General features: G+C 36.6%; 1 protein-coding gene across 4 annotated transcripts in view; it reads right to left on the bottom strand.

Annotated features, from left to right (window-relative positions):
* The window catches only part of LOC109559677 (C-type lectin domain family 12 member B-like), a 35,562-nt gene that overhangs the window by 5,836 nt on the left and 1,775 nt on the right, over nt 1-27,951 (bottom strand). Inside the window, exons 2-7 of one of the 4 annotated variants that reach the window (XM_070790147.1) lie at nt 15,585-24,767; nt 13,751-14,006; nt 5,347-5,445; nt 3,834-3,944; nt 2,424-2,501; nt 751-926 (exon numbers count right to left, since the gene is read on the bottom strand). In XM_070790147.1, the coding sequence (XP_070646248.1) occupies nt 751-926; nt 2,424-2,501; nt 3,834-3,944; nt 5,347-5,445; nt 13,751-13,757 (471 nt within the window). In that variant the 5' untranslated portion in view covers nt 13,758-14,006; nt 15,585-24,767. The remainder of the gene's footprint in view (nt 1-750; nt 927-2,423; nt 2,502-3,833; nt 3,945-5,346; nt 5,446-13,750; nt 14,007-15,584; nt 24,768-27,951) is intronic. The other 3 variants (XM_070790144.1, XM_070790146.1, XM_070790145.1) reach the window with 3 other exon arrangements.

Below are 27,951 nucleotides of genomic sequence, written 5' to 3'. Positions count from 1 at the left end.
GGTAGTAAAACCAGAAAGGGCAAAGGTCACTGAGACATTTAACCACATTCAGGTTAATGCTGAGGACAAAATCTTTTGGATTGGAGCTTGCTGTGTGTTATAAGAAAATGAACAGGTATATTGTTCTGGATAGTAGGGGTTGGGGCATTCTACAGTTGGTAATTTGGTATTTTTGCTACAGTCAAATATTAAGAAAAACAACAACAGCAAAATAAGCATGAGCATAACTTGATCTGATTTTCCTGTATTTTAACTTAAGTAAGATCAAGTAGAGTTGTAATATGTGAGGATAAGATAGATAATTAAGTGGCTTATAGTCCAGAGGATGACTTTTTATCAGTGGACAATTCTAAGGGGGAAGAGAATCCTGTAACTTAATCTGCAGGAGTGATTATTTAAAATATACCTCACAATTGGAAATACATAATTGCCCTCTCCTTCCTGACTCTATAAAAAACAAAAAAACAGAAATCACGGGGAACAAGAAATAACAAAGAAATAGACTTCCATAGCTTACCATATGAACCAGCAACTCTAATCACTGTAGATCCTTGCTTTCTGAAACTGTGATATAGGAATTTTTCAATGATATAGAAATTTTCCACTCAGATGGAGAGAGCAAAAGTGAAGGGCATGAAAGCCATTTATCAGGAATGGCCAAGAATTAATGTTCTTACCCAAATTCTCTGTGCCTGTACTTTAAAAATACCAAGAAATAGCTGCAGACATACCACAAATCATACCACAAACCTTGGTTCTATTCCTGTTTTCCCCATCATCCATATTCATCAGGGAGGAGTGATTCTTCTCACAGTCGCTGTCGCACGTATTACAAATTATTTTGGTAGAAAAGTTATAGAAGTTACTTCCATACTGTATCCATATCTCTGAACATAAGTGAAGCGCTGGGTCTGAATAAGGACAGTCTATAAAGATATGATACATACACACACATGCATGACAGGTATGCACAGATATAGTATCAATTAGCATATACATCAGAATTTCTAAATATTTGCATTATACATTCAAATGATTAACAGGAGTTATATTTTGAAAGAGATGATTGCTTAAAATATGAGAGAAGGAAAAGAACACAGCCTGAGATGAAATAGATTTGGATCTGGAGCAATCTGAAGATTGAAGAAAAATCATGGCTATAAAGGGAAAAAATAATGAAGGGAATATTCAAAGCACTCAGAGAAAACTTCAGAATGTTTTGTTTGCTGCAAAAAAAAAAAAAAAAAAAAAAAGCAAGACCTTAGTCTGTATCTGTTCTGATATTTACCACCTCAGTGTTTTCAGTGATATTTCTATAAGACTCTTCTCTAAATGATTCAAATAGATTTCAGGTTGAAATCCAACTTCTTCCCATTATTTATAGGAACCCTCATGGCACTCCAGTGTTATCTCTTAATCCACTTAGTTTCCTGTCATACATTTATCTTGAAAATCTTAAATTTTTCTTGAGAATGTCTTGCTATCTCATTACTTTTATGGAAACACTCATCTAATCCCTGCATTAAATATTGTACCCCATTCAGTGTGAACTGTTTCCTCCAACTATATGGTTTATTGCACTATGTATTCATGTTTATGAACACTTATTACACTGAATTATAATTTTTCTGTTTACTTGTCTGCTTCTCCTGTCACACTCAAGATGAGAAATTGTTGTAACTGTTATACCAAAAAAAAATTATATTCTCTAGGTTTCCCAGGTGCTTGACATATGGTGCACAGTGCATCTTTTTGATAAAAGAAGATAAGAAGTTAAGAGAGGGAGGAAGAAAATCAGTGACATTTATACAATTTTCAGGGGAGGAAAGGATATTGTTAATCTCTAAAAATATTGAACGAGCTATCTGGCAAGGCCTTGGTTTCTACTATCATTGTTGACACCATACTTTATATCCAACTTAATCTGAACAGGAAAGTTGCCTGTTCATCACTCCTCCCTGGTCTTCCACCCTTAAAATATATGTATAAATATAGCTGATTCACTTTGTTGTACAGCAGAAACTAAAACATTGTAAAACTACAACAAAAATTTTAAGAAATAAAGTAGAGGGCCAAAAGAAAAAAGTACTCAGAGTTCTCACTTCTAGAGAGATCTAATGGAAAAACTATCTTCTTTATTTTTTAAAATAACAATAGAGGCAATCCACACTAGCCATCACTTCCTTTCTTGAGTATCAACAGAGAGGCAAAAATCCTAGGGTATATAGGAGCACCAGCACATGAAAGGAGAAGGCAATGGAACCCCCCTCCAGTACTTTTGCCTGGAGAATCCCATGGATGAGAAGCCTGGTAGGCTGCAGTCCATGGGGTCGCTAGAGTCAGACACGACTGAGTGCCTTCGCTTTCACTTTTCACTTTCATGCATTGGAGAAGGAAATGGCAACCCACTCCAGTGTTCTTACCTGGAGAAACCCAGGGACTGGGGAGGCTGGTGGGCTGCCGTCTATGGGGTCGCACAGAGTCGGACACGACTGAAGCGACTTAGAAGCAGTACATGAAAGAGAATTCTCATGATTAAAGAAAACGAAAAGAAAAAACAGCCTTCCTCCTCAAAATGATTTCAAAAAAACAGACTGATATTTTAAAATGTATCTCTAATCAATTTACAAAGATGTCTCCAAAAGAGTATATACATAAGGTAAGAATAGGATGCTACAAAAACAAACAAACAAACAAACAAACTTAAGAATCATTCAAAAATATGATAGCCAAAAAATAATCAATAGATTAAAAAGTAAAATTTAAGAAATCTTCCAGAATCTAGTGTTAAAATAAACAGAAAATATAAAGGAAAGATGAAAACTTGTAAATCTGAACATCCAAAAGAGAGAAGTCATGGAAAAAACAGAGGAAATGAAATGAAGTAAAAAATAAACTATAAGGAATAGCACATATACTCCCTAAATTTGAAAGCCCTAAACTTTCAGATTGAGAAGACTGCAGCACGCCAGGCTCCCTTATCCTTCACTATCTCCTGGAGTTTGTTCAAATTCTTGTCCACTGAGTTGGTGATTTTATCTAACCAGCTCATCCTCTGCAGCCCTTTCCTCCTTTTGCTTCCAATCTTTCCCAGCAAAAGAATCTTTTCCAATGAGTCAGCTCTTCGCATCAGGTGGACAAAGTATTGGAGCGTCAGCATTAGTTCTTCCAAAACACTCATACACAAGAAAAACCCAAAATGTCAGGACCCCAGCAGCTAAAGTGGGGTCATTTTTATAAAATAAAAATTATATTGGGGACAGACTTATTAACAACATTGTTTCCCAGAGACAATGAAGTAACTCCCTTAATTTTCTCTAAGAAGTGAATTTTTAGCCATGAAATTTATAGCTAGCCAAGTTAAAGACTTATTTCAGACATATGAGAATACAGAATATTTATCTTCCATATACCCAGCTAAACACCATCACAGCGAAACTCCATTAAAATGTTTAAATGTCAGTACTAAAGAAGGAAGAAAGAAGGGCTTTAAGAAAACCTAGTCTAAGGAGACAGAAGGCAATTCATTTGAAAAAAAATAATTAAACATAGAAAGAAACTAAGTACAGATAGATGAAAATGCTTATTTAACAGAAGAATCTATACATGTTTACCATATTTTTATGGTTTTTCTTTAATTTTGTAAATATTTCAGGACTTTGAACACAATGAAAAAAAGAGAGAAAACTGGAGAACACTATGTTACTGATAACTCTGAAACAGAAAGATCTTTCACTTTTATTTTCCTTCCGCTTTAACTCTTCACAGTACTTGGAAGTAAAGTTATTCAACACTTTAGTGTGTATTCTAACATATTAAAATGATGTGCTCACCTGAGACAGTTGTAGGCATATCTGTGGGTAATGTGGTTGTTTCCATATGATCTGTTACATTCAGTTGTACATCATAAACTGTCTTGCTGTTAAAAATGAGCTTGTAGTAATCTGTAATTCATATAAGGAGATTAATAACTTTCACATAGAATCTTCCAATAAATTATACTAATAACACAGCAGTTATTTAAAAATTTAATAAAAAGCATGTTTTAAAATGATAGCTACATAAGAGTAGAATATCAACTTTACATACTTTTAAGATTAACATTTATTTGAAATAATAATGTTTGATGTTACTCAACAGAATACTAGTTCTTATATAAGGAAATGCCCAAATAAGTTTAAAAATACAAAACGAAAAATGTCTATGTGATGCACAGATTTCAAAATAAAAGACTGTAATTCAATAGTTAGTTTTTAAAAATGCAAACCACACTTTTGAGACCAGGAGTCACCAGAATACATTGGTGAGGCTTCGTGTCGTAACTTTTGAGTTTCTTGGACAGAAATAACCATATTTTATGGATATAGAATTAGTAAATACTAGCCTCAGAATTAAAAAAATAAGAATTTCAGAAAAGAGAAATCATGTACCTAAGAATATCAGAAGATTCAAAAAACATAATATATCCATTTTGTGGATTATTAAACAAAACCCATCTTTTCTACAAGACTGATATTAGTTTACTTGCCAGCCCTTAATCCTAACAGAATCTTTAAGTTTTATGAGAATTAAATGAGAAACAATCACGAAGAATGGACACAAAGAAACAGTTATTGCCGTGCTGCTGCTACTGCTAAGTCGCTTCAGTTGTGTCCGACTCTGTGCGACCCCAGAGACGGCAGCCCACCAGGCTCCCCCGTCCCTGGGATTCTCCAGGCAAGAACACTGGAGTGGGTTGCCATTTCTTTCTCCAATGCATGAAAGTGAAAAAATACAGTGAAGTCGCTCAGTCGTGTCCGACTCTTAGCGACCCCATGGACTGCAGCCCACCAGGCCTCTCTGTCCATGGGATTTTCCAGGCAAGAGTACTGGAGTGGGTTGCCATTGCCTTCTCCAATTATTGCCGTAATCATCCTCTATTTCCTTAGAATGCCTTTGTACCCACTCTTGTAGGAGGGAATGGAAAGGGAATAAGTGTTTCCCAATGGCATCCAGGCTTGAGAAGAGATACTTCAAAAATGTCATGAAAATGAAGAATTTATTTCTAATAAATGGACTCCTCATGAAAACTCTCAGGGTTTAAATTAGTATATTTCTGTTGCATTAATTTTATAACTTTTAGAAACATAGGCTTTACATTACTCTCTTCAGCATTGGTTGTACTGAAGGAATCTGATATTAAGGTAGCCTAAAAAGAATGACTAGTGTTACATGGGCATACAAAAATGAAACCTGTTTTCCTCTGTTTATCTGGAAGTTTTATACGGATATGTCTTGGGATTTGGATTCATTTGCAATATGCCTAAGAAAAGTAAGGGACAGCCTCAGAAAAGAGTGAACACTTACGCATTAAGCCCAGGGCTCCCAGTCCAGCCAGCACCACCAGGTTCAATGACAGTGAAACAAAAGCAATAGGGTACCACACCTTTGATGGAGCGCTGTGTCCTGTGAGGAGAATGACAAGAAGTCAAGCATTTTATGTTACTTCCTCTTTCCTTAATTCCCTCCAACTCCTGCTCTTCTATACATAGTGGTATCAGACTTCTAAAGTTTAATTTAAAAAATTGCTTGCAAAGTCAATGAGACCTCATTTATATTCGGCCAACATAAACACACCTGTACATTCACATCTGACACTAAAAACACAGAATTTTATATAAATGTGATCATATGACATATTCTGGATATTTTATGAACACTCTCACTTATATTTTAGCAGTAGTTTTTCCTCACTAACTTCTTAGTCTTTTTCTCATTGATCTACCTTCCTAGCCCCAGGTGATTAATGTTAACCACCTGCTGGGTGTTCTTCCTTATGTTTTCCAGGCTAGATTTTTGTTTCCTTTTATTTTTAATTTTTTGAATTTTTAATTGGAATAAAGTTGCTTTACAATGTTGTGGTGGTTTCTGCTTTACAGCAACATGAATCAGTTATGAGTACACACATATCCTCTCCCTCTTAAACTTCCCTTCCAGCCCCAAGCATCCTGTATCCTGCAATATTGTGAAGTAATTAGCCTCTAATTAAAATAAATAAATTTAAATTAAAAAAAAAACTTCCCTTTCAGCCCCCCCTCCCCCATCTAGTTCATCACAGAGCTCTGGGCTGAGTCCAGGATAGTTTTGAAATATGCTATTTAATATAATTGCTAATCCTTTCTCTGATGATTAATTTTTTTTTCAAGTGATGTATTTAATGTTAGTAGAAAAATCGACTCTCCAACCCAAACTTGTATAATGCTTTCATTCCCTCACTGCTTCTCTCCCTAACTCTAGGTTATATGGTGAGAGTTTATTATAAATGATTCTAGACTATGATAAACTTTCTCTTACAATATATCTGTTTTACTGAAAGATTGTTTAGCACTTTTATTATTGCAATTTTCATAGTCATGCCATTATCAGCTATTGCTTTTTTGCACACCTCTAAATGTCCCCTTAAACTCTAATTAATTAATCATGGGACTGAAAATTTTCTTGAGTATTTCTCAAATGGAGTATATGATGATTTTTTAATTTTGCTAAAATGGATAAATTGTATCTTTTCTGATTTTAGGATAAATGAATTCTAGCCAAAGATGGAGAAACTCTATACAGTCAGCAAAAACAAGACCAGGAGCTGACTGTGGCTCAGATCATGAACTTCTTATTGCCAAATTCAGACTTAAATTGAAGAAAGTGGGGAGAACCACTAGACCATTCAGGTATGACCTAAATCAAATCCCTTATGATTATATAGTGGAAGTGAGAAATAGATTTAAAGGGCTAGATCTGATAGACAGAGTGCCTGATGAATTATGGACAGAGGTTCGTGACATTGTACAGGAGACAGGGATCAAGACCATCCTCATGGAAAAGAAATGCAAAAAAGCAAAACGGCTGTTTGAGGAGGCCTTACAAATAGCTGTGAAAAGAAGACAGGCAAAAAGCAAAGGAGAAAAGGAAGGATATAAGCATGTGAATGCAGAGTTCCAAAGAATAGCAAGGAGAGATAAGAAAGCCTTCCTCAGCGATCAATGCAAAGAAATAGAGGAAAACAAGAGAACGGGGAAGACTAGAGATCTCTTCAAGAAAATTAGAGATACCAAGGGAACATTTCATGCAAAGATGGTCTCGATAAAGGACAGAAATGGTATGGACCTAACAGGAGCAGAAGGTATTAAGAAGAGGTGGCAAGAATACACAGAAGAACTGTACAAAACAGATCTTCACAACCCAGATAATCATGATGGTGTGATCACTGACCTAGAGCCAAATATCCTGGAATGTGAAGTCAAGTGGGCCTTAGAAAGCATCACTATGAACAAAGCTAGTGAAAGTGATGGAATTCCAGGTGAGCTATTTCAAATCCTGAAAGATGATGCTGTAAAAGTGCTGCACTCAATATGTCAGCAAATTTGGAAAACTCAGCAGTGGCCAAGGACTGGAAAATGTCAGTTTTCATTCCAATCCCAAAGAAAGGCAATGCCAAAGAATGCTCAAACTACTGCACAATTGCACTCATCTCACATGCTAGTAAAGTAACACTCAAAATTCTCGAAGCCAGGCTTCAGCAATACGTGAACCGTGAACTGCCAGATGTTCAAGCTGGTTTTAGAAAGGGCAGAGGAACCAGAGATCAAATCGCCAGCATCCGCTGGATCATCAAAAAAGCAAGAGAGTTCCAGGAAAACATCTATTTCTGCTTTATTGACTATGTCAAAGCCTTTGAATGTGTGGACCACAATAAACTGTGGAAAATTCTGAAAGAGAAGGGAATACCAGACCACCTGACCTGCCTCTTGAGAAACCTGTATACAGGTCAGGAAGCAACAGTTAGAACTGGACATGGAACAACAGACTGGTTCCAAATAAGAAAAGGAGTACATCAAGACTGTATATTGTCACCCTGATTGTTTAACTTATAGTCAGAGTACATCATGAGAAATGCTGGACTGGAAGAAGCACAAGCTGGAATCAAGATTGCCAGGAGAAATATCAATAACCTCAGATATGCAGATGATACACCCTTGTGACAGAAAGTGAAGAGGACCTAAAAAGCCTCTTGATGAAAGTTAAAGAGGAGAATGAAAAATTGGCTTAAAGCTCAACATTCAGAAAACTAAGATCATGGCATCTGGTCCCATCATTTCATGGCAAATAGATAGGGAAACAGTGTCAGACTTTATTTTTCTTGGCTCCAAAATCACTGCAGATGGTGATTGCAGTCGTGAAATTAAGACACTTACTCCTTGGAAGGAAAGTTATGACCAACCTAGGTAGCATATTGAAAAGCAGAGACATTACTTTGCCAACAAAGATTCGTCTAGTCAAGGCTATGGTTTTTCCTGTGGTAATGTATGGATGTGAGAGTTGGACTCTGAAGAAGGCTGAGCACCGAAGAATTGATGCTTTTGAACTGTGGTGTTGGAGAAGACTCTTGAGAGTCCCTTGGACTGCAAGGAGATCCAGCCAGTCCCTCCTAAAGGAGATGAGTCCTGGGTGTTCATTGAAAGGAATGATGCTAAAGCTGAAACTCCAATACTTTGACCACGTCATGTGAAGAGTTGACTCACTGGAAAAGAGTCCGATGCTGGGAGGGATTGGGGGCAGGAGGAGAAGGGGATGACAGAGGATGAGATGGCTGGATGGCATCACTGACTTGATGGACATGAGTTTAAGTGAACTCCAGGAGTTGGTGATGGACAGGGAGGCCAGGGGTGCTGCAATTCATGGGGTTGCAAAGAGTCAGACACAACTGAGCAACTGAACTGAATTGAACTGAACTGAATTGAAGATATTTTCTTTCCATATCTACTCAATACTAAATGGTAACTAGTTACTTTAATTACTTCCTTGTTTATATCTATTCTTTTTATTGTTTATGGAATCTTATTATTTATATTTTAGATTACTTGGTTTTATTATCCAAGTCCATCATGATTTTCATGTCTCTTTATTTTATTTTTTGTATGACATTCTAGGACCTGCAACTGGGCCTTAATGATCATTCATTCTTTGTATGAAAGTCATGTTTTTTCAAATTGAAAACTTTTAGTGCCATAATTTAATATCATAAATTAGTTTGATTATCTTTCTCTTGTAGGGATTCTGTTTTACTTGGAGCTGTTTGTTGGGCTTTTTCTTTTCCTCTGGTTCTGTGTTTCCTATGGTTCTGGGTTCCATAAAATTAGTAACTTTTATTTGTTTTCCCTTGGCTTTACTGACTTTTAAGATTTGATACCAAGCTTTTGAGTACTTTGTGTGTGTGAAGTCACTCAGTTGTGTCCAACTCTTTGTGACCCCATGGACTGTAGCCTACGAGGCTCCCCCATCCATGGGATTTTCCAGGCAAGAGTACTGAAGTGGTTTGCCATGTCCTTCTCCAGAGGATCTTCCCCACCCAGGGATCAAACCTGGGTCTCCCATATTTTAGGCAGATGCTTTACCGTCTGAGCCACCAGGAAGTCACTTTGAGTACTTTGAGTGGCATCATATCTATGTGTGATGGAATGCACAGGTGTTTCTTTTACTAAGTGCCAGTGGAATGTCAGAAAACAAGGTCTTCATTTTATACCCCATAAAAGAAGAAACCTGGTCCATTGTCTTCTGAGATGCAAAGTCTGAGGCTTTCCATGATTTAGGATTATAGAAGACCTTTCCTGCATTCTTATTTAGTTTCCACACTAACCCTCAGAGGCCAAAAAGATAAGCAAGTCCTCCCAGGACCACATAAGAAAGTTGGCACCATCTTTTTTCTACAGAGTCTAATAAATCTCAAGAGACTGAATCCTTCCTAGGCACCAGAGAGACCTGAATCTAAGCCTTTTATTTGTGAATCTTCAGGCTCTTAATGAGGTCAGTGGTACACAAATCTTTTCTTGATTGGCACCATAAGAGTTTGGAGTACATACCATCAATCCACTGCCTGGTTGCTAGCCCCAACAGTAGCTCCTTACATGGGCTTAGGTATTTGCCAGTAGGAAATGGGAAAAAAAGGCAGAATGAAAGTACATTTGAGCTGATTGAAATGCTAATTAAAACCAGTCTGAAATGAACAGTTATAGATGCATCATCCCTTTACCTTGATTTTTCTCTTAAAACTCCAATAAAATATAGAAAGTAGTTAAAGAAGGCATATAGATTCATAATAACAAAGAAAGGAAACCACAGAAATGGCCTTTGGGAAGGTAGGTAACAGATACAAAAGCTATTACTAACTTTGTAGGCACTTAGAAACTGAAGCAAAGTCAGTAGTGAGGAAACAAAAGTGAGCTGACTCTTGCGTAAGAACCCCAAAGGCTCCTGGTATTTTATCTTTCCAAGTGGAGGTATGGGTGAGTCTGAAAACTGAAAAAAATGCCCGAAAGTTGATATAAGATATGCATATTCCCTCCTATGTATTTTTCTCTCCACTTTGTAAAATGGTTACCCTCTCTTACCCATTATAACAGAAGAATGCCCAGGGAGGAGTACTGGAAGATTCATTCAACTCCAGAATAGTCAACTGGCTCAAGAAGGGGGAAAAAATTTCAAATATCAAAAATTGGGTTTCTCAGTGAATTGCTCCAGTTCATGAATGCTACTTCAGTTCATCACTTCATGGCAAATAAATGGGGAAACAATGGAATCAGTGACAGACTTTATTTCTTGGGCTCCAAAATTACCACAGATGGGGACTATAGCCATGAAATTAAAAGATGCTTGCTCCTTCGAAGAAAAGCTACGACCACCTAGACAGCATATTAAAAAGCAGAGACATTGCTTTGCCGACAAAGACCCAACTAGTCAAAGGTATGGTTTTTCTAGTTGTCATGTATGGATATGAGAGTTGGACTATAAAGAAAGCTGAGCACCTAAGATTTGACGCCCTTGAACTGTGGTGTTGCGGAAGACTCTTGCTGACAGGAGATCCAACCAGTCAATCCTAAGGAAATCAGTCCTGAATATTCACTGGAAGAACTGATGTTGAAACTCCAATACTTTGGCCACCTGATGTGAAGAGCTGACTCACTGGAAAAGACCCTGATGCTGGGAAAAATTGAAGGCAGGAGGAGAAGGGAATGACAGAGGATGAGATGGTTGGATGGTATCACTGACTCAATGGGCATGAGTTTGAGCAAGCTCCAGGAGTTGGTGATGTACAGGGAAGTATGGCATGCTGAAGTCCATGGGGTCACAAAGAGTCACACATGACTGAGCAACTGAACTGAATTGACTGATGAATGCTACCATTTAGCAAGCCCATCTCACCTACACAAGCTCTCATTAAATCAGTTTAGTACCACACACTTAACTGAGTAGAGACAACCAAGGATCATTTGATATTTGAGGAAAGCAGCCAATATGAGGCTGAAGAAACAGAAAACACAGACAATAAGAATTTAGGGAAAGCATAAATAATGCAATGAGAACAGTTCAAAAACTCTGTAAATAAACAGACTCTCTTATATGACTGTGTTAGTCATTCAGTCACGTCCGACTCTGCATTCCCATGGACTCGCCAGGCTCCTCTGTCCATGGAATTCTCCAGGCAAAAATACAGGAGTGGGTTGCCACTTCCTTCTCCAGGGGATCTTCCTGACCTAGGGATCAAATCCAAGTCTCCTTCATTTCACACAGATTCTTTACCATTTGAGTCACCAGGGAAGACCTTATAAGGCATGGAGGTATATAAATGTAGAAAACAATTTTGTCAGTTTCTTATACAGTAAACATAAGCCATCCAAACCAGGCTTCTACTCTTTATTATCCTTCAAAAATTTCTAAAAATAGGTCTCTACAAAGACTTGTATATCTATCAGCTTTATTCATACTAGCTCCAAACTGGAAGCAACTGAAATGTTCATCTACAGATGAGTGAGTTTACATGGTATGGTGTAGTCACACTCTGGAATATTGTTCAGCCATGGAAAGAAATTCACTGCCAATGCATAGAACACAGATGAATCTCAAAACATTGTGTTTACTGAATGAAGCCAGTCATAGAAGAAGTCACAGTCAATCATTGCATATTATTTGAAACTATTTATATAAAAACTCTTCCCTGGTGGCTCAGATGGTAAAGAATTTGCCTGCAATGTGGGAGACCAGGTTCAATCCCCAGGGTTGGGAAGATCCCCTGGAGAAAGAAATAGCAATCCACTCCAGTATTCCTGCCTGGAGAATTCCATGGATAGAGGAGCCTGGCAGGCTAGAGTTTGTGGAGTCGCAAAGAGTCAGACACAACTGAGCAACTACACTGCTACTACTACATAAAACCTCTAGACTTAACAGAATAGTCTAGAATGACAAAAAGTAAAAGCTGGGGCTAAAACTAAGATAGGTGGTGAGGATAAGATGGAGGCACACAAGTTGTCTTCTTGTGGTGACAGAAATACTGTAAATCTTAATTTTAGTTGGTTGTATGGGTATATATTTTTTAAGTCCAGTCAACCATATGCTTAAGTGAGCATATTATTTTGTATTTAAATTATAACGTTGACTTGAAAGTACAATTTTTAAAACCATCAGAGAATTAAGATACAATTTTTCATCCACATATAAGAATAGAATGCCATAGAAACAGCCTTTAGAAAACAATAGCAGAAGTTCATTGAAAATAAAATAATATCAGAAACATTTTTAATGGAAAAAGATAATTTAAGAAAATTATCCATGAAATATAATAAAGGATAAAATGATGAAAAATGGGAGGAAAAAAGTCAATGAGGTTTAATATTATAAAAGTTGGAAAGATTCAGAAAAGTACACGAATACTCTCTGGGGATGGATGGAGAAAGTAATTAAAAAGAGCTGATTCTCCATAATTAAAGGTCATGAGTTTATCATCTTTGGTTTGTCTTCCTTATTTTCTCAAAAAATTTCTGTCTTTTATTTTATTTTTTGTTGAAGTATAGTTGATTTACAATGCTGTGTCAGTTTCTGGTTATACATAAATATGTATATATACATATATGTGTGTGTGTGTGTATATATATATATATATATATATATACATGTGTATATATGCATGTATATAGATATTAAGATACTTTTCCATTATAAGTTATTACAAGATATTGAGTAGAATTCCCTGTGCTATACAGTGGTTCTTGTTGGTTATCTATTTTATATATAGTAGTGTACATATGTCAATCTTAAGTTCCAAATTTATTCTTTCCTCCGTTTCCCCTTTGGTAGCCATAAGTTTGTTTTCCATGGCTGTGAGTCTGTTTCTGTTTTGTAACTAAGTTCCTTTTGTACCATTTTTCAGATTCCATATATAGGTGATATCACATGGTATATGTCTTTGTCTGACTTACTTCACTTAGTATTATAATCTCTAGGTCCATCCATTTTGCTGCAAATGGCAATATTTTATTCTTTTTATGACTTAGTAGTATTTCATTATATATATATATACCATATTTTCTTTATTTATCTTTCAGTAGACATTTAGGTTGCTAATATGTCTTGACTATTGTAAATATTGCTATGAACATTGGGGTTACACATATCTTTTCGAATTATGGTTTTCTCCAGATATACGTCCAGGAGTGGGATTGCTGGATCATATGGTAGCCCTATTTTTAGTTTCTAAGGAGCTGCCATACCATTTTCCATAGTGGCTGCATCAATTTACATTTCCACCCACAGTTAGTAGAGTTCCCTTTCTTCCACAACCTCTACAGAAAATATCTTTTATTTTCAAAGGAAATCTTTATTTTTTCTGCTGCAACATCTCCCACTAGGTCCTTCTTACTTTTCTCCCAGCTCCAGTAGGTCTCACCTTTCATAGCTCTGCTCTCAGTCACCTCAGCTGTGCCCCTGATGCTCCCTGCTCCAGTTTCAGCTTCACCACCCAGCTCCAAGTCAGGAGTTTCATGGCTATCTTTTTCAGGAAAGATAAACAGTGGCAATGTTTTTAGAAAATCATTCTTTTCTCTATAATCTTTTTTGCCTTCTAATTATCCAGGTAGTCCTGTGTTTGTGGCTTGATTCTGATTCTGATGATAGATTTTTCCAATAGACAAACATGAAGTAACCTTTTATAAAAATAAAATTGAAACAGTTTCAGTTCAGTTCAGTCACTCAGTTGTGTCCGACTCTTTGTGACCCCATGGATTGCAGCATGCCAGGCTTCCCTGTCAACCACCAACTCCTAGAGCATACTCAAACTCGTGTCCATCGAGTCAGTCATGCCATCCAAGCATCTCATCCTCTGTTTACTTAGATATATAGAAAAGGATAAAATTGTTACATAAGGAAATACACATTAGAAAATATGTAGCAGAACATAAGGGCTTCCTAGGTGGCACTAATAGTAAAATACCCACCTGCCAATGCAGGAGACATAAAAGAAGTGGGTTCGATCCCTGGGTTGGGAAGATCCCTTGAAGGAGGGCATGTCAACCCTCTCCAGTTATCTTGCCTGGAAAATCCCACGAACAGAGGATCCTGGCACGCTACAGTCCATAGGGTCTCAAAGAGTCAGACACGACTGAAGCAACTTAGCACAGCACTGCAGAACATAAATTGCATCTCCAATTTTATAGATACCACCATAGTGGTCTATGGTGTTTGTTGTATGATGAAGATGTAGTATTTTTCCCAAATACATGCAGTTCTTTCATCAGATGTTATAGAGACAGAGAAAATGACTCTTTGGAGGGAAACAAGTCCCTAACACATGATTCACTAACCTGATGCCTCTAATCAGAGATTTTCACACAAAGGGCTTTTACTTCATTATTTAAATATAAAATATCTCATAGCAATAAAGAAATTTCAGTGAATATGACTATCATGTTTTGAAAAAATATCTTCCTACTGCTTCATTGTTATTAACTGTCTGGGAATTAAATTGCTGGATAAAGAAGACTGCAATTCTATTATGCTGAGATAAGGAACCTTCAGTCTTATTCTTTCTCAGAAAGAAATAAATGTTTAATGCATAATCACTGACTGGGTGTTCCATGATCCTATGAAACTCATAGCGATATACTTATTTCTTATCTTATAGCAATTAAATAAAAATATTGGATAGCTATGCTCACACTATTGCTGTCTTTTTCTTCCTCTAATAGCCTGTATGTAAAATCATCCTAAAATGTCTAAAAAATGTAAGAAATGTTATTTTGGTGGCAACAGCAATCTGAATTTTCAGAGGTTTAGACCACAGTCTTTTTTCACATACTATGATGAACTTTGTTGTTGTCGTTGTTTATTCATTAAACCAAGTCTGACTCTTATGCGACCCCATGGACTATAGCCCAGCAGGCTCTTCTGTCCTTGGGATTTCCCAGGGAATAACAGTGGAGTGGGTTGCCATTTCCTTCTCCAGGGGATTTTTCCAATGCAGAGATCAAACCTATGTCTCCTAAGTCTCCTGCATTGGCAGACTGATTCTCTACCATTGAGCCATCAGGAAGCCGCAGTGATGATGTTTCAAACTAAATAAGATAGACATAACTAGGCTCTGGCATAGTGACTGATCTATGGACTAGTTCTCCAGAATTTAAATCTCAGAATGGACTAACAGCCTTGAATTGAAGACAGGAGAACCCACCAGTATAGCTGATAACCCCTTCTCTGGTCTTTTTGATCCTCAAGGAAACTCTTACCTGTTCTCTTGAGACTGTGGCTTTCCTGGGGTTTCTTTGTCTTAGGATTTGAAAATTTGAGAGTTGCATAGGTCACTTCTTCAGACATTATTGAACAAAGCACAGTTCAGTCAACCGATGTGCTGTGCTATCACCTTGAACTCACAGAAGCCACTCTTAGATGGCCTGTGCATGCAGGGACTGAACTGACTGATCTATCTTTGTAAAGACCAAACAAAAGAAGTATCAGAAAACAGAACTGTTCCCCTGAGAATTTCATAACTGCACTATTCTCACCTCTGTACATCCCTCTTATCTCACTTTTTCTAACTTCCTCCACTAAAACACCAAATTGAAGAAATGACTAAGAGAAAAATGTGGGTTTTAAATATAAACAATCTTTCATTTTTCAACTAGAGGGGAAAACATCTGTATCTCCAGACTCAACACTACCCTATGGAAATACAAATAAACATGTATTTATTTCTGCATGTATAATCAGTTCTTAGAAAGCATGTGCCTGTGAGAACTCTGTTAGAATTGCATGGAGTGCATAACCCATTGCTGACTCCCTGAAAACCACAGGTGAGTTAATTCTAATCAAAAATTTTCATTCCATTTTTACGTGATTTTTTGTGGATTGCAGATTCCTGAGAATTTAAAAGCAAAATATTAATGGATCAAAACAAAAATCAAGAAGAAAAGGATTACAATGAACTACACTAAATATTGTACCCCACCCTCCTTTTTATTTACTGTCAAGAAAGATTGGAGCATTGTGCAATGAACAGAAGATACCTACCACAGAATTTAAAAGAAGAAAGAAAAAAAGAACTGTAAGGAGTAAATTTAGAAAAGTGTTCTGAAAATTGACTCAAGGAAAAAGGAAATTGCTTTAACCTATAGAGTTTGAAACTTTTTTAAAAACAGGAGTTGGGGTGGAGACAGGGATGGGGAGGGAATATGTAGGTAGCATGAGCTTTAGTGTTTTATTTAATATTAAGTAAATTGGGAAGTCTCTAGGTCTCATTTTTCTCATTTATTAGAAACTCAACATTCAGAAAACTAAGATCATGGCATCTGGTCTCATCATTTCATGGCAAATAGATGGGGAAACAGTGGAAACAGTGGCTGACTTTATTTTTCTGGGCTCTAAAATCACTGCAGATGATGATTGCAGCCATGAAAGTAAAAGACACTTGTTCCTTGGAAGAAAAGTTATGACCAACTTAGACAGCATATTCAAAAGCAGAGATATTACTTTGCCAACAAAGGTCTGTCTAGTCAAGGCTATGGTTTTTCCAGTGGTCATGTATGGATGTGAGAGTTGGACTATGAAGAAAGCTGAGCACTGCAGAATTGACGCTTTTGAACTGTGGTATTGGAGAAGACTCTTGAGAGTCCCTTGGACTGCAAGGAGATCCAACCAGTCCATCCTAAAGGAGATCAGTCCTGGGTGTTCATTGGAAGGACTGATGTTGAAGCTGAAACTCCAATACTTTGGCCACCTGATGTGAAGAGCTGACTCATTTGAAAAGACCCTGATCCTGGAAAATATTGAGGGCAGGAGGAGAAGGGGACGACAGAGGATGAGATGGTTGAATGGCATCACTGACTCAATGGACATGGGTTTGGGTGAACTCTGGAGTTGGTGATGGACAGGGAGGTCTGGCATGCTGTGGTTCATGGGGTCGCAAAGAGTTGGACACGACTTAGTGACTGAACTGAATTGAACAGATGAACCTAAAGTTTTTAACTGTTTTTCTAAATGCATATGATGTTCTTATTCTACCTCTCCTTCCAAGAGTGAATATAATGCTTCTCTGAGATCTTAAAACATACATTTGCTTTGAGCCAGTAGTCTCATTGTTTAGATGATGCAGAGATTAGACAATGATCTATGCACTTGCATGCTCATCATTTTGTCAGTTTATACATGTGAGAAATGATTAATGAGTTAAATATTGAACAAAGGAAAAGTTGACATTCTTGACCATTTAGATAATGAGATCAGAAGCCAAGTTGATGTTTTGTACCTCTCTTAACAGAAAACATGTTTAAGGAGTATGATGTCTGGGGTAGATAAAAACACTATAAAGGTAGAAGTTAAGGAATATTTCATGTGTTGTTGAGAAAGACAATATTTGCACATGTACATATATATGTAAGTGTATATATGAAAACCATGTTCTGATATGTAAACCTTGACATAAAAGGAAATCCCTAAAACTCTTACCCTGAAGCCCAGAATTTTCACTGGCTTGAATTCATTCTGGAGCAATAGGTGTTTTCACCATCCTCCTAAATGTACATTCTCAAGTATAGTCAAAGCTGTGGTTTTTTCAGTAGTCATGTATGGATGTGACAGTTGGACCATAAAAAGGCTGAGTGCTGAAGAATTAATGCTTTCAAACTGTGATGTTGGAGAAGGCTCTTGAGAGTCCCTTGGACAGCAAGGACATAAAACCAGTCAATCCTAAAGGAAATCAACCCTGAATATTCACTGGAAGGACTGATGCTGAAGCTGAAACTCCAATACTTTGGCCACCTGATCCAAAGACCCAACTCATTGGAAAAGATCCTGATGCTGGGAAAGATTGAGGGCAAGTGAAAAAGGGGGTGAAAGAGGATGAGATGGTTGGATGGCATCATTGATTCAATGGACATGAGTTTGAGCAAACTCCAGGAGATAGTGAAAGATAGAGAAGCCTGGTGTGCTGCAATCCATGGGGTCTCAAAGAGTCAGATACGACTGAGAAACTGAATAAGAACAAAGCCTACTACCTGAGAAAAACTCATTCACTATTTTAATTGACTGAAAACTTGAATAGTAGTTGATTTCCTAAATTTTCAAAGGATCAAATCTGTTCTACCAGATAAAGATATTCATCCTACTCTAATCATATCATAATAAACTTTCTCTACATAAATACAAATGCAATGTATTTAATTTTATAAGTGGGTTCTGCCGATTCCCAGGTCACTCGGCAGTAAAAAAATCCGCCTGCCAAGTAGGAGACGTGAATTTGATCCCTGGATTGGGAAGACCTCCTGGAGGAGAAAATGCCAACCCACTTCAGTAAGCTTGCCTGGGAATTCCCATGGACAGAGCAGCTACTGTCCATAGGGTTACAAAGAGTCAGGCACAACTTAGAGACTAAACAAGATCTGCCTATGTAACTTTGAAAAATGTAATAAATAGTTTTCCCTGGGCATTCAGAAACATTTGTTTATTCATCCATTTATTCTTTCCTTTATTCAACAGACTGAGTACCCACTGTATGGTAAGCAATATTCCAGACCATCTGATAGAAGCATTTATTTTCATAAGGTAGTTTACATTCTATGCTTCATGTATTTACTTGTAAATATATAGCTTATATTGATATTTTTTACAGTATCAATGGATAAGCAATATAATATAAGGTAGTGAAAAATACTAGAATAGAAATAAAGTAGGGTAGAAGAAAGTGTGACAGAGAAAGGAGAGGAGGCTTATCCCAAATAGAAGATGTATGGAAGACTTCTCTATGGGGTTGTCATTTAAAACAACCAGAGAATAGCAATGACAAAAATATTATCCTATGAAAACATGCTAATTTAATACTGTAATACCTACTAACTTTTTCAGTTTCTGAAATCTAAAAGTCAGAAGTTACTTACTCTTCAATTTCAAAGGTTTCAGTTCCTTTTAAATTTCCCCTTTCTTTTCAATTTCTTCATAATATGTTCCTCATTTTCAACTTCTGACTCCCTTGACAAATTTGACAATGAGAAGTATGTCAAATATTTGGTTTTCATCTCTCCTGAATAAGAATAACTTCATGTTCTCAGTTTCTGATCCACTGATCCAGTCCCAGAAATTTGATGCACATTGACTTCTGGGTGTGTTTCACGACCAAAGATTCTTTATCCTGATAGCCTGAATCAGATCTCCTTCATCACCAGATATACCCACAATGACTGATTCACAAACACAGTACTATCTGAAAAATAACAAGTCAGCAAAAGAAAGCAGTGACTAAAACCTGACAAATGGAATCTGGCTAACAGCGCACAATCCTCCCAGGGGCAGTAACATGTTTCAGACTGATAATTGCAACAGTTTTTACAAAATGCTAGTACAAAATGAGCTCAGAGAACTAGGAACCCTGAGAAGGAGGACAGTGAGAGAACAGGACACACCACAGAATATGCAATAAAGACAATCCAAAAATATGGAGATTATGATATTTTAAAAAATAAGGAAAGAAGAATGGGAACTAGACAATCAAGAGCAAAAGCAAATACAGGAATACCTTTTTCAAATGTGGGGCAAACACACATTTAGCATGACTGAACAATTAGTGAGACATAGTAATAGTATTCAATCTGAAATTTATGCTAAGAATGTTGTCTTTTGAATTGCTTAGTGGATAAATTTTTTATCACATTATTATTGCATAATGATTAATTTCAGTGAAGTGACTGCAAATCTTTCCCTGCATCTCAGTGAACTCCGGGAGTTGGTGATGGACAGGGAGGCCTGGCGTGCTGCGATTCATGGGGTCGCAAAGAGTCAGACATAACTGAGCGACTGAACTGAACTGAACTGAATGTGATAAATAAATGCATTTTAAAAATTCACTCTTAAAATCAACCAGTGGTAAAATCATGAAATAATTATGGCTATGGTGCATAGGCATGCTATTCATAATATTGAAATATTAGCAGGATAAAAGGAAAGGATCAAATTACAGAGATTAAGAGACAGGGGGAGGGAAGACAGAAGAAATAGGAGGAAGTGAACTATAAGGAACTACTGTATAACGTAGAGAACTCTGCTCAATGTTATTGGCAGCCTGGATGGGAGAGAAGTTTGGAGGCAAATGGATACATGTATATGTATGGCTGAGTCCCTTTGTGGACCACTTGAAACCATCACAACATTGTTATTTGGCTACACTCTAGTACAAAATTAAATGTTGTATTTTTTTTTTAAGAGATACATGGCTGTGACAATAAGAAATAAAGGTTTGTATGAGGGGGTTTCCCTGGTGGCTCAGCTGGTAAAGAATCTGCCTGCAAGGCAGGAGACCCAGGTTCAATCCCTGGGTGGGGAAGATCTCCTAGAGAAGGAAATGGCTACCCACTTTAGTATTCTTGCCTGCAGAATTCCACGGACAGAGGAGCTTGGTGGGCTACAATCCATGGGGTCACAAATAGTCGGACACAACTGAGTGACTTTCACTCACATGAGGGGGTCAGGGAAAAGAATTGAGAGAGTGAATTCTTGAAAAAAAAGAATTCATTTATCAAAACAAAAGCTAGTAGACAACTTCTAAAGTTATAAATCTATATAGCATAAGACAAATATTAAAGATACAATCACCATAAAAAATATAGACAAATTATTAAACAATTGCCATTGAGGAGCAAAATAGTCTTTTGAGGGGAGATGTTTTTATTGGCTAATCAGCTGTTCTGGTCTATTTTGTTTTAAACATATTCCTTTGAAAAAATGAAAATAATAGCAATTGTGTATATTCACATCTATTGAGCAAGTTTGTCTCCATTTCATAATTTGCCTTCATTCTGACCTTGTCCCAGTAGATTTCATTGCTGTAGATTCTGCCCTCAACTTAAAATCCACTGATTAGCATATTAAACTTTCTGCAGTAATATATAGATAGAAATGAATTTTATATTTGTTTTATTCCTATATATATCAATTTAATCTCTAAGAATTAAACTTTGCAATTAAAATAATTAGTAGATATTTATAAAAACAATATAAATGTATTCATTTCAGTTCAGTTGCTCAGCTATGTCCAACTCTTTGCAACCCCATGGACTGCAGCATGCCAGGCCTCCCTGTCCATCACTAACTCCCGGAGTTTTACTCAAACTCATGTCCACTGAGTCGGTGATGCCATCCAACAATCTCATCCTCTGTTGTCCCCTTCTCCTCCTGCCCTCAATCTTTCCCATCATCAGGGTCTTTTCAGATGAGTCAATTCTTCACATCAGGTGGCCAGAGTATTGAAATTTCAGCTTCAACATCAGTCCTTCTAATGTATACTCAGGACTGATTTCCTTTAGGATGGACTGGTTGGATCTCCTTGCAGTCCAAGGGACTCTCAAGAGTCTTCTCCAACACCACAGTTCAAAAGCATCAATTCTTCAGCACTCAGCTTTCTTTATAGTCCAACTCTCACATCCATACATGACTACTGGAAAAACCATAGCTTTGACATGACAGACCATTGTTGGCAATGTCTCTGCTTTTGAATATGCTGTCTAAGTTGGTCATAACTTTTCTTCCAAGGAACAAGTGTCTTTTAATTTCATGGCTGCAATCACCATCTTCAGTGATTTTGGAGCCCCCCAAAAATAAAGTCTGCCACTGTTTCCACTGTTTCCTCATCTATTTGCCATGAAGTGATGGGACCAGATGCCATGATCTTAGTTATCTGATTGTTGAGTTTTAAGCCAACTTTTTCACTTTCCTCTTTCACTTCATCAATAAGCTCTTTAGTTCTTCTTCCCTTTCTGCTATAAGGGTGGTGTCATCTGCATAAACTGAGGTTGATATTTCTCCTGGCAATATTGATTCCAGCTTGTGCTTCCTCCACCCCAGGGTTTCTCATGATGTACTCTGTATATAAGTTAAATAAGCAGGATGACAATATACAGCCTTGACATACTTCTTTCCCGATTTGGAAATCGGAATAAATGTATTACTCATTTCAATAACATTTGAACACAAACATAATATTGTTTAGAAATGTTTTCTTTAAAGACACTAGTACATTCTATAATTTGTTCAGGTATGTTTACATAATACTGAGACAATTTTAAGCAGTTTATATTATTATTTGTAGATATATAAACTAAGAAAATTCTTGTTCATAAAACTAAAAAGATGAAATAAAAAGATTCATTCTAACAATGCCATTCAACTATTTGGATTTCTTCTGCATTACCTTCTAAGGTTACATAATTATTTAATGGCAAATATCACTTAATTACCCAATACGTTGATTAAATCTCCCAATTTTGGTGAAAGAATTAAAAACCATGAGAATTGCAAAAATAGTTTGCTTCCTACTTTTGTTTATAAAATAACATATCAGATACTAGATTCATTTGTAATTGTATCAGAAGCTAACTTAGAAAAGTACCCTATAATATATGACTTACTCTGTGGGAACATTGTGTTAAAAATTAACTTCTTAAAAACCATTATAATTGTAGTATAGTTAGCCCTCAGTATCCTCACCTTCAACATCCAAAAATTCAACCAAATAATATAAAATACATTCAGAAAAAAAAAAAAAAATCCAGGAAGTTCCAAAAAGGAACACAAATTTGCTGCATTAGCAACTGTTTACCTAACATTTACTTTGTACCAAGGATTATATGTAATCTAGAGATGAATTGGGCTTCCCTTATAGCTCATTTGGTAAAGAATCTGCCTGCAATGCAGGAGACCTGGGTTCAATTGATGGGTAGGGAAGATCCCTGGAGAAGAAAATGGCAACCCCCTTCAGTATTCCTGCCTGGAGAATCCCATGGACAGAGGAGCCTGGCAGGCTACAGTCCATGGGGTCGCAAGAGCTGGACATGACTTACCGACGAGAGAGAGAGAGAGAGAGAGAGAGAGAGAGAGAGAGAGAGAGAGAGCCATTTTCTCAAGTTTTGGGGGAAAGTACTGCTGCTGGTGCTGCTGCTAAGTCACTTCAGTCGTGTCCGACTCTGTGTGAACCCATAGACGGCAGCCCACCAGGCTCCCCCATCCCTGGGATTCTCCAGGAAAGAACACTGGAGTGGGGTGCCATTTCCTTCTCCAATGCATGAAAGTGAAAAGTGAAAGTGAAGTTGCTCAGTCGTATCCGACTCTTAGCGACCCCATGGACTGCAGCCTACCAGGCTCCTCAATCCATTGGATTTTCCAGGCAAGAGTACTGGAGTGGGGTGCCATTGCCTTCTCCGGGGAAAGTACTATATACTATATAAAGTTAAAAATTTATCTCTATGACAACTCTAACATATTTTTTCACTTAGAGACTACTTCTTTAACCCAATATACACATAATATATTTAAATATCAAAACCCTATTAATTTCACTGTACTCCATGAATGTGTTTTTAAAACAAAATGTTTTTATTGTATTAAGTATGTCTGTGTCAATAAAGGATAGGCACATGGTGCAATGAATTTATAAAAATATTTTTCATAATCCTGTTGGCAAAATCAGTAACCATTATCAAATCATCCAATCTGACTTACTCAGTGTCAAAAAATACCTTATTCTTAGTCATGTTAACAGCTAATACACATTTTTAAGATGCATTAAAACCACTAAAAATATATTATGAGCTACATTTATTACATCAAAACACTTAAATCACATTTAAAATAATGTAGACCTAATAAAATTAATTTATACACTTTTGTGTTATAAAGGCAAGGTAATCAATCAATATGCTATTCTCATTGCTTCTTATTTTAATCATGCAAGGCATAATGTCGATAAGATTCCAAGATATAAATGAAGTAAAGTGAAAGTCACTCAATCGTGTCCGACTCTTTGTGACCCCACGGACTATACAGTCCATAGAATTCTCCAGGCCAGAATATTGGAGTGGGTAGCCTTTCCCTTCTCCAGGGGATCTTCCCAACCCCAGGTCTCCCGCGTTGCAGGCAGATTCTTTACCAACTGAGCTCTCAGGGAAGCCCAAATATAAATGAGGTACAGTATAAAACAAAAGGCACTGCATTTTATCAAATAGTTGTGTGCATGTTTATATATATATATATATGTGTATACACATGCACGAATCAAGTTCATGGTCAAATTTTCCAACATATATAACCAAATAGCCAAAAAAATGTATATATTGTCCTATTGTAATCTACTCTATTAAACAACCAGCATATAATATCTCTATTAATGGAAGTTAAAAATTATTAAATACTTTATAAAATAAAATGAGGCTTGGCTATAATTGGAAAAGATAGATTATGATAGAATTTGACTCATATTTTACACAGACAAGTTATTTTTAAAAATCAAATGAAAGTTTAACCTTGAGTTTTATTAATTGACTTTAAAAATTGGCAAATGTGGAAAAAGCTTCAGTCGACAGAAAGAGAATCATTTATTACTTACCTATTAAGTTTTGGATATTCAGAGGTGATTTTCCAACTTACAACATATCCTTGAGAAAGGAATTCAGAGTAGTTAAAACATCTTGTTAACATTGATGTAGTAAAACTAAACATTTTAATGCTTAATTTTAGCTCTACTCTCTTGGAACTTTTCGTTGAGGAAATAGTATAATTAAACACAATTTGGCATTATTCCTAACTCACCATCACGTGTCTCATTTCAGAATAGCCCACAAGTGTCAAGAGATTTCATAAATAAACAAAACGTCACTTTGCCATTTGGGCAAAAGCAAAAGTCATTCCTTGGTTACTTTCCATGTAGCAATATGTACTTTATCTTGGGGGGAAAATATGGGGCAAACAATTGCAAAAAATTGCAAAAAAAAAAATTGGCAAACAATTCCCACCAAAACACAGTATCTCAAAACTTGGGACATTCTTTCCCAAGTGAAAATGTATTAATTCACAACATGGGTATAGGATAAATTAATAAATTATTCCCCATGAATAGACCCTTTCTCTTCGACTGTCTCAAAGTACTACAGAAGTATTGTAGAAATAGAATTTGAAAGTGTCTCAGAGAACAGAATCTCCTTACATATAGTTGATTTTTACATTGGCCAGATCATTGGCTTTCTGATCCAACTTATCCCCTGCATCCTGTTCTCATTCTAGTATTTGACATATGAGAACTATTTCAACAAAATAGTTTGTTAAAGAGGCAATTCAATCAATTGCCATGCTTCATTTGAAATGAAGCACATTAATTTGACAGTATATAGTATACCTGAGCACATCTATCAACTAATTTGGCCTGATTGACATTCTACAGCACCGATGATGAATAGGCAAATGTATTGAAACATAATGAAAAACATATTGAAAAAGACAAGTTGGAAAACTTAATCTCTACCTGACTTAAAAAAACTAGCATATGTAAGACAGTGTGATGTTTTTGTCAAATAAATAATTCAGTGAAAAATACTGAAGTCCAAAATAGATTGTTATGTATGTGGTCGACTGATTATTTTCACTAAGATACGAAGGTGATTCAGTGAAGACAGCATGTTAATTTCTAAAGCTGGCTATCACTATGGGAAAAAAATGAATTTTTATCCATGCTTTGCACCATAGAAAATAGCTAACAAAAAACAAAACAAAAAAAAAAAACAGCCCCACAACAAAATCTCACAATAGGCCACAGACTTAAAGGTAAAATCTGAAATGATGAAACTTCAAAAACAACATAAAGGAGAAATCTTTACAATTTGGGGGCAAAAAATATTTTCTAGCTACAACAACAAAGTGAATTGAAAGTGTGGTTGTTCAGTCATGTCTGACTCTTTGTGAGTCCATGAACTGTAGCCCACCCGGCTCCTCTGTCCTTGGAATTCTCTAGGCAAGAATACTGGAGTGGATTGCCATTCCCTTCTCCAGGGGATCTTCCCAACCCAGGGGTCAAACACAGGTCTCCTGCAATGCAGGCAGATTCTTTACCATCTGAGCCACCAGGGAAGCCCATAACAGCAAAAACATGATCCAAAAATAACAAAATAAATAAAAAGCTAGACAATGAAAATGAAGAACTTCCACAAATCAAACACTAGGAAAAAAATATTTGCCATTCACGTAATTGATATAACATGTCTGATATTCAGACTATATCTCTCAACAGGAACTCAACACTAAAAATAAAGTATTACAAAATAGGCCAAAGATTGACACTGACACTATCAGAGAAGTTATACAAATGTCAAATAAGCACAAGAAAAGATAGCCAGCAAGGGACACCCCTACATAACTATTAGAATGTAAAAAAAAAAAAAAAAGAAAAGAAAGAAACAGAAAGACGTATATCAGTCTTGCTGAAGACACCAAAGAAACAAAACTCTTTTTCCCCCAATTTTATTAGGATATAATTGACACATGGCATTGTGGAAGCTTAAGGTATACAGTATAATGATTTGACTCACATATATTATGAAATGATTAGTGCAGTAAATTTAGTTATCCATCATATCATATAGATACGAAAAAAGGAAAACAATTGCTTGTGAGGAGAACTCTTGGAATTTGCTCCATTAACAACTTTCAATTGTACCACATAGCAGTATTAACTATAGTCATTGTGTTGTACATTAGATCCTCAGGACAATAACTATATGGTATAACTGGAAGTTTTTACTTTCTGACCACCTCATTCTATATCCTCTCTTCTTGGACTCTTGATCTGGGCTTGTGGATGTATACCTATCCTGGTATCAAGTCAAAACTATTTTTATTATTGTGGCTTTAGAGTAAGTCTTGTTATTGAAGACTGTAATTTCTGCAAATATTCTTCTTTTTTAATATTATGTTGGCTATTCTAAATCTTATGCATTTCTGTATTAATCTTACTATTAGCACATCACTTTTTAAAAATCCCTCTGAAAAATTCAGGGATTGTATTGAATCTAGAGGCAAATTTAGGAAAGTTGACATCCCCCAAATATGAACTTTTCTAATCCAAGTATGTAGTTATCTCTCCACTTATTGAGGTTTTCTTTAATTTTGTCAGCAACCCCTACAGTCTTGATTTCCAGGGAAGCAGATTCTGAAGTCAAGATTAGTATGATGGAGGTTTATCAGGGACATCCTTGGTGTGTCCACTTGTGGAAAAAAACAGAAGAAAGCAGAATTGGAGAGAGGGAAGTTGGAGCTCTGAGGCTGGAATAGAGCTTCTGAGTTTTCCCCGATTAGGCCAAGGCATCAAGGCCTTCACATCTCCACATCGCAGAAACGAGCTGTTCTGGGAAGGGAATATAACCTTGACTGAGTTCATTCCCTTCAACAGAGGCAAGGGCTCACACTTGATAGCTGGATGCTGATAGCTCTCCCAGCAGCTAGGAGAATAAGCCCTTCAGTCCTGAAGAGAAATCTGTACATCATGTCATAGGGTCCAGTACAATTTAACTTTCTTCAGCCTAGATGTATTTCTTCATGGAAATGAACCAAGTTGAGGTTAAAGGTATGTCTCTTCTCTTGGAATAAATTGTAAGTGGAAGGTGTGTGGCATTAATTCTAGCTCCCGACCCTGCAGCTGAGCTCAGAGTCACAACTGACACTCATTGTCTCTCTCTCTCCTATTTTTAAAGAAAAATTTTCAACTATTTATTTTATATTGGAGTATAGCTGATTAACAATGTTATGATAGTTTCAGGTGAACAGCAAAGGGACTTGGCTACTCTTCTCACT

Source organism: Bos indicus, chromosome 5 (assembly GCF_029378745.1).
Source record: "Bos indicus isolate NIAB-ARS_2022 breed Sahiwal x Tharparkar chromosome 5, NIAB-ARS_B.indTharparkar_mat_pri_1.0, whole genome shotgun sequence".
NCBI lineage: Eukaryota > Metazoa > Chordata > Mammalia > Artiodactyla > Bovidae > Bos > Bos indicus.
Note: the sequence above shows the minus strand (reverse complement) of the source record. Positions and strands in the feature narration are given on the sequence as shown.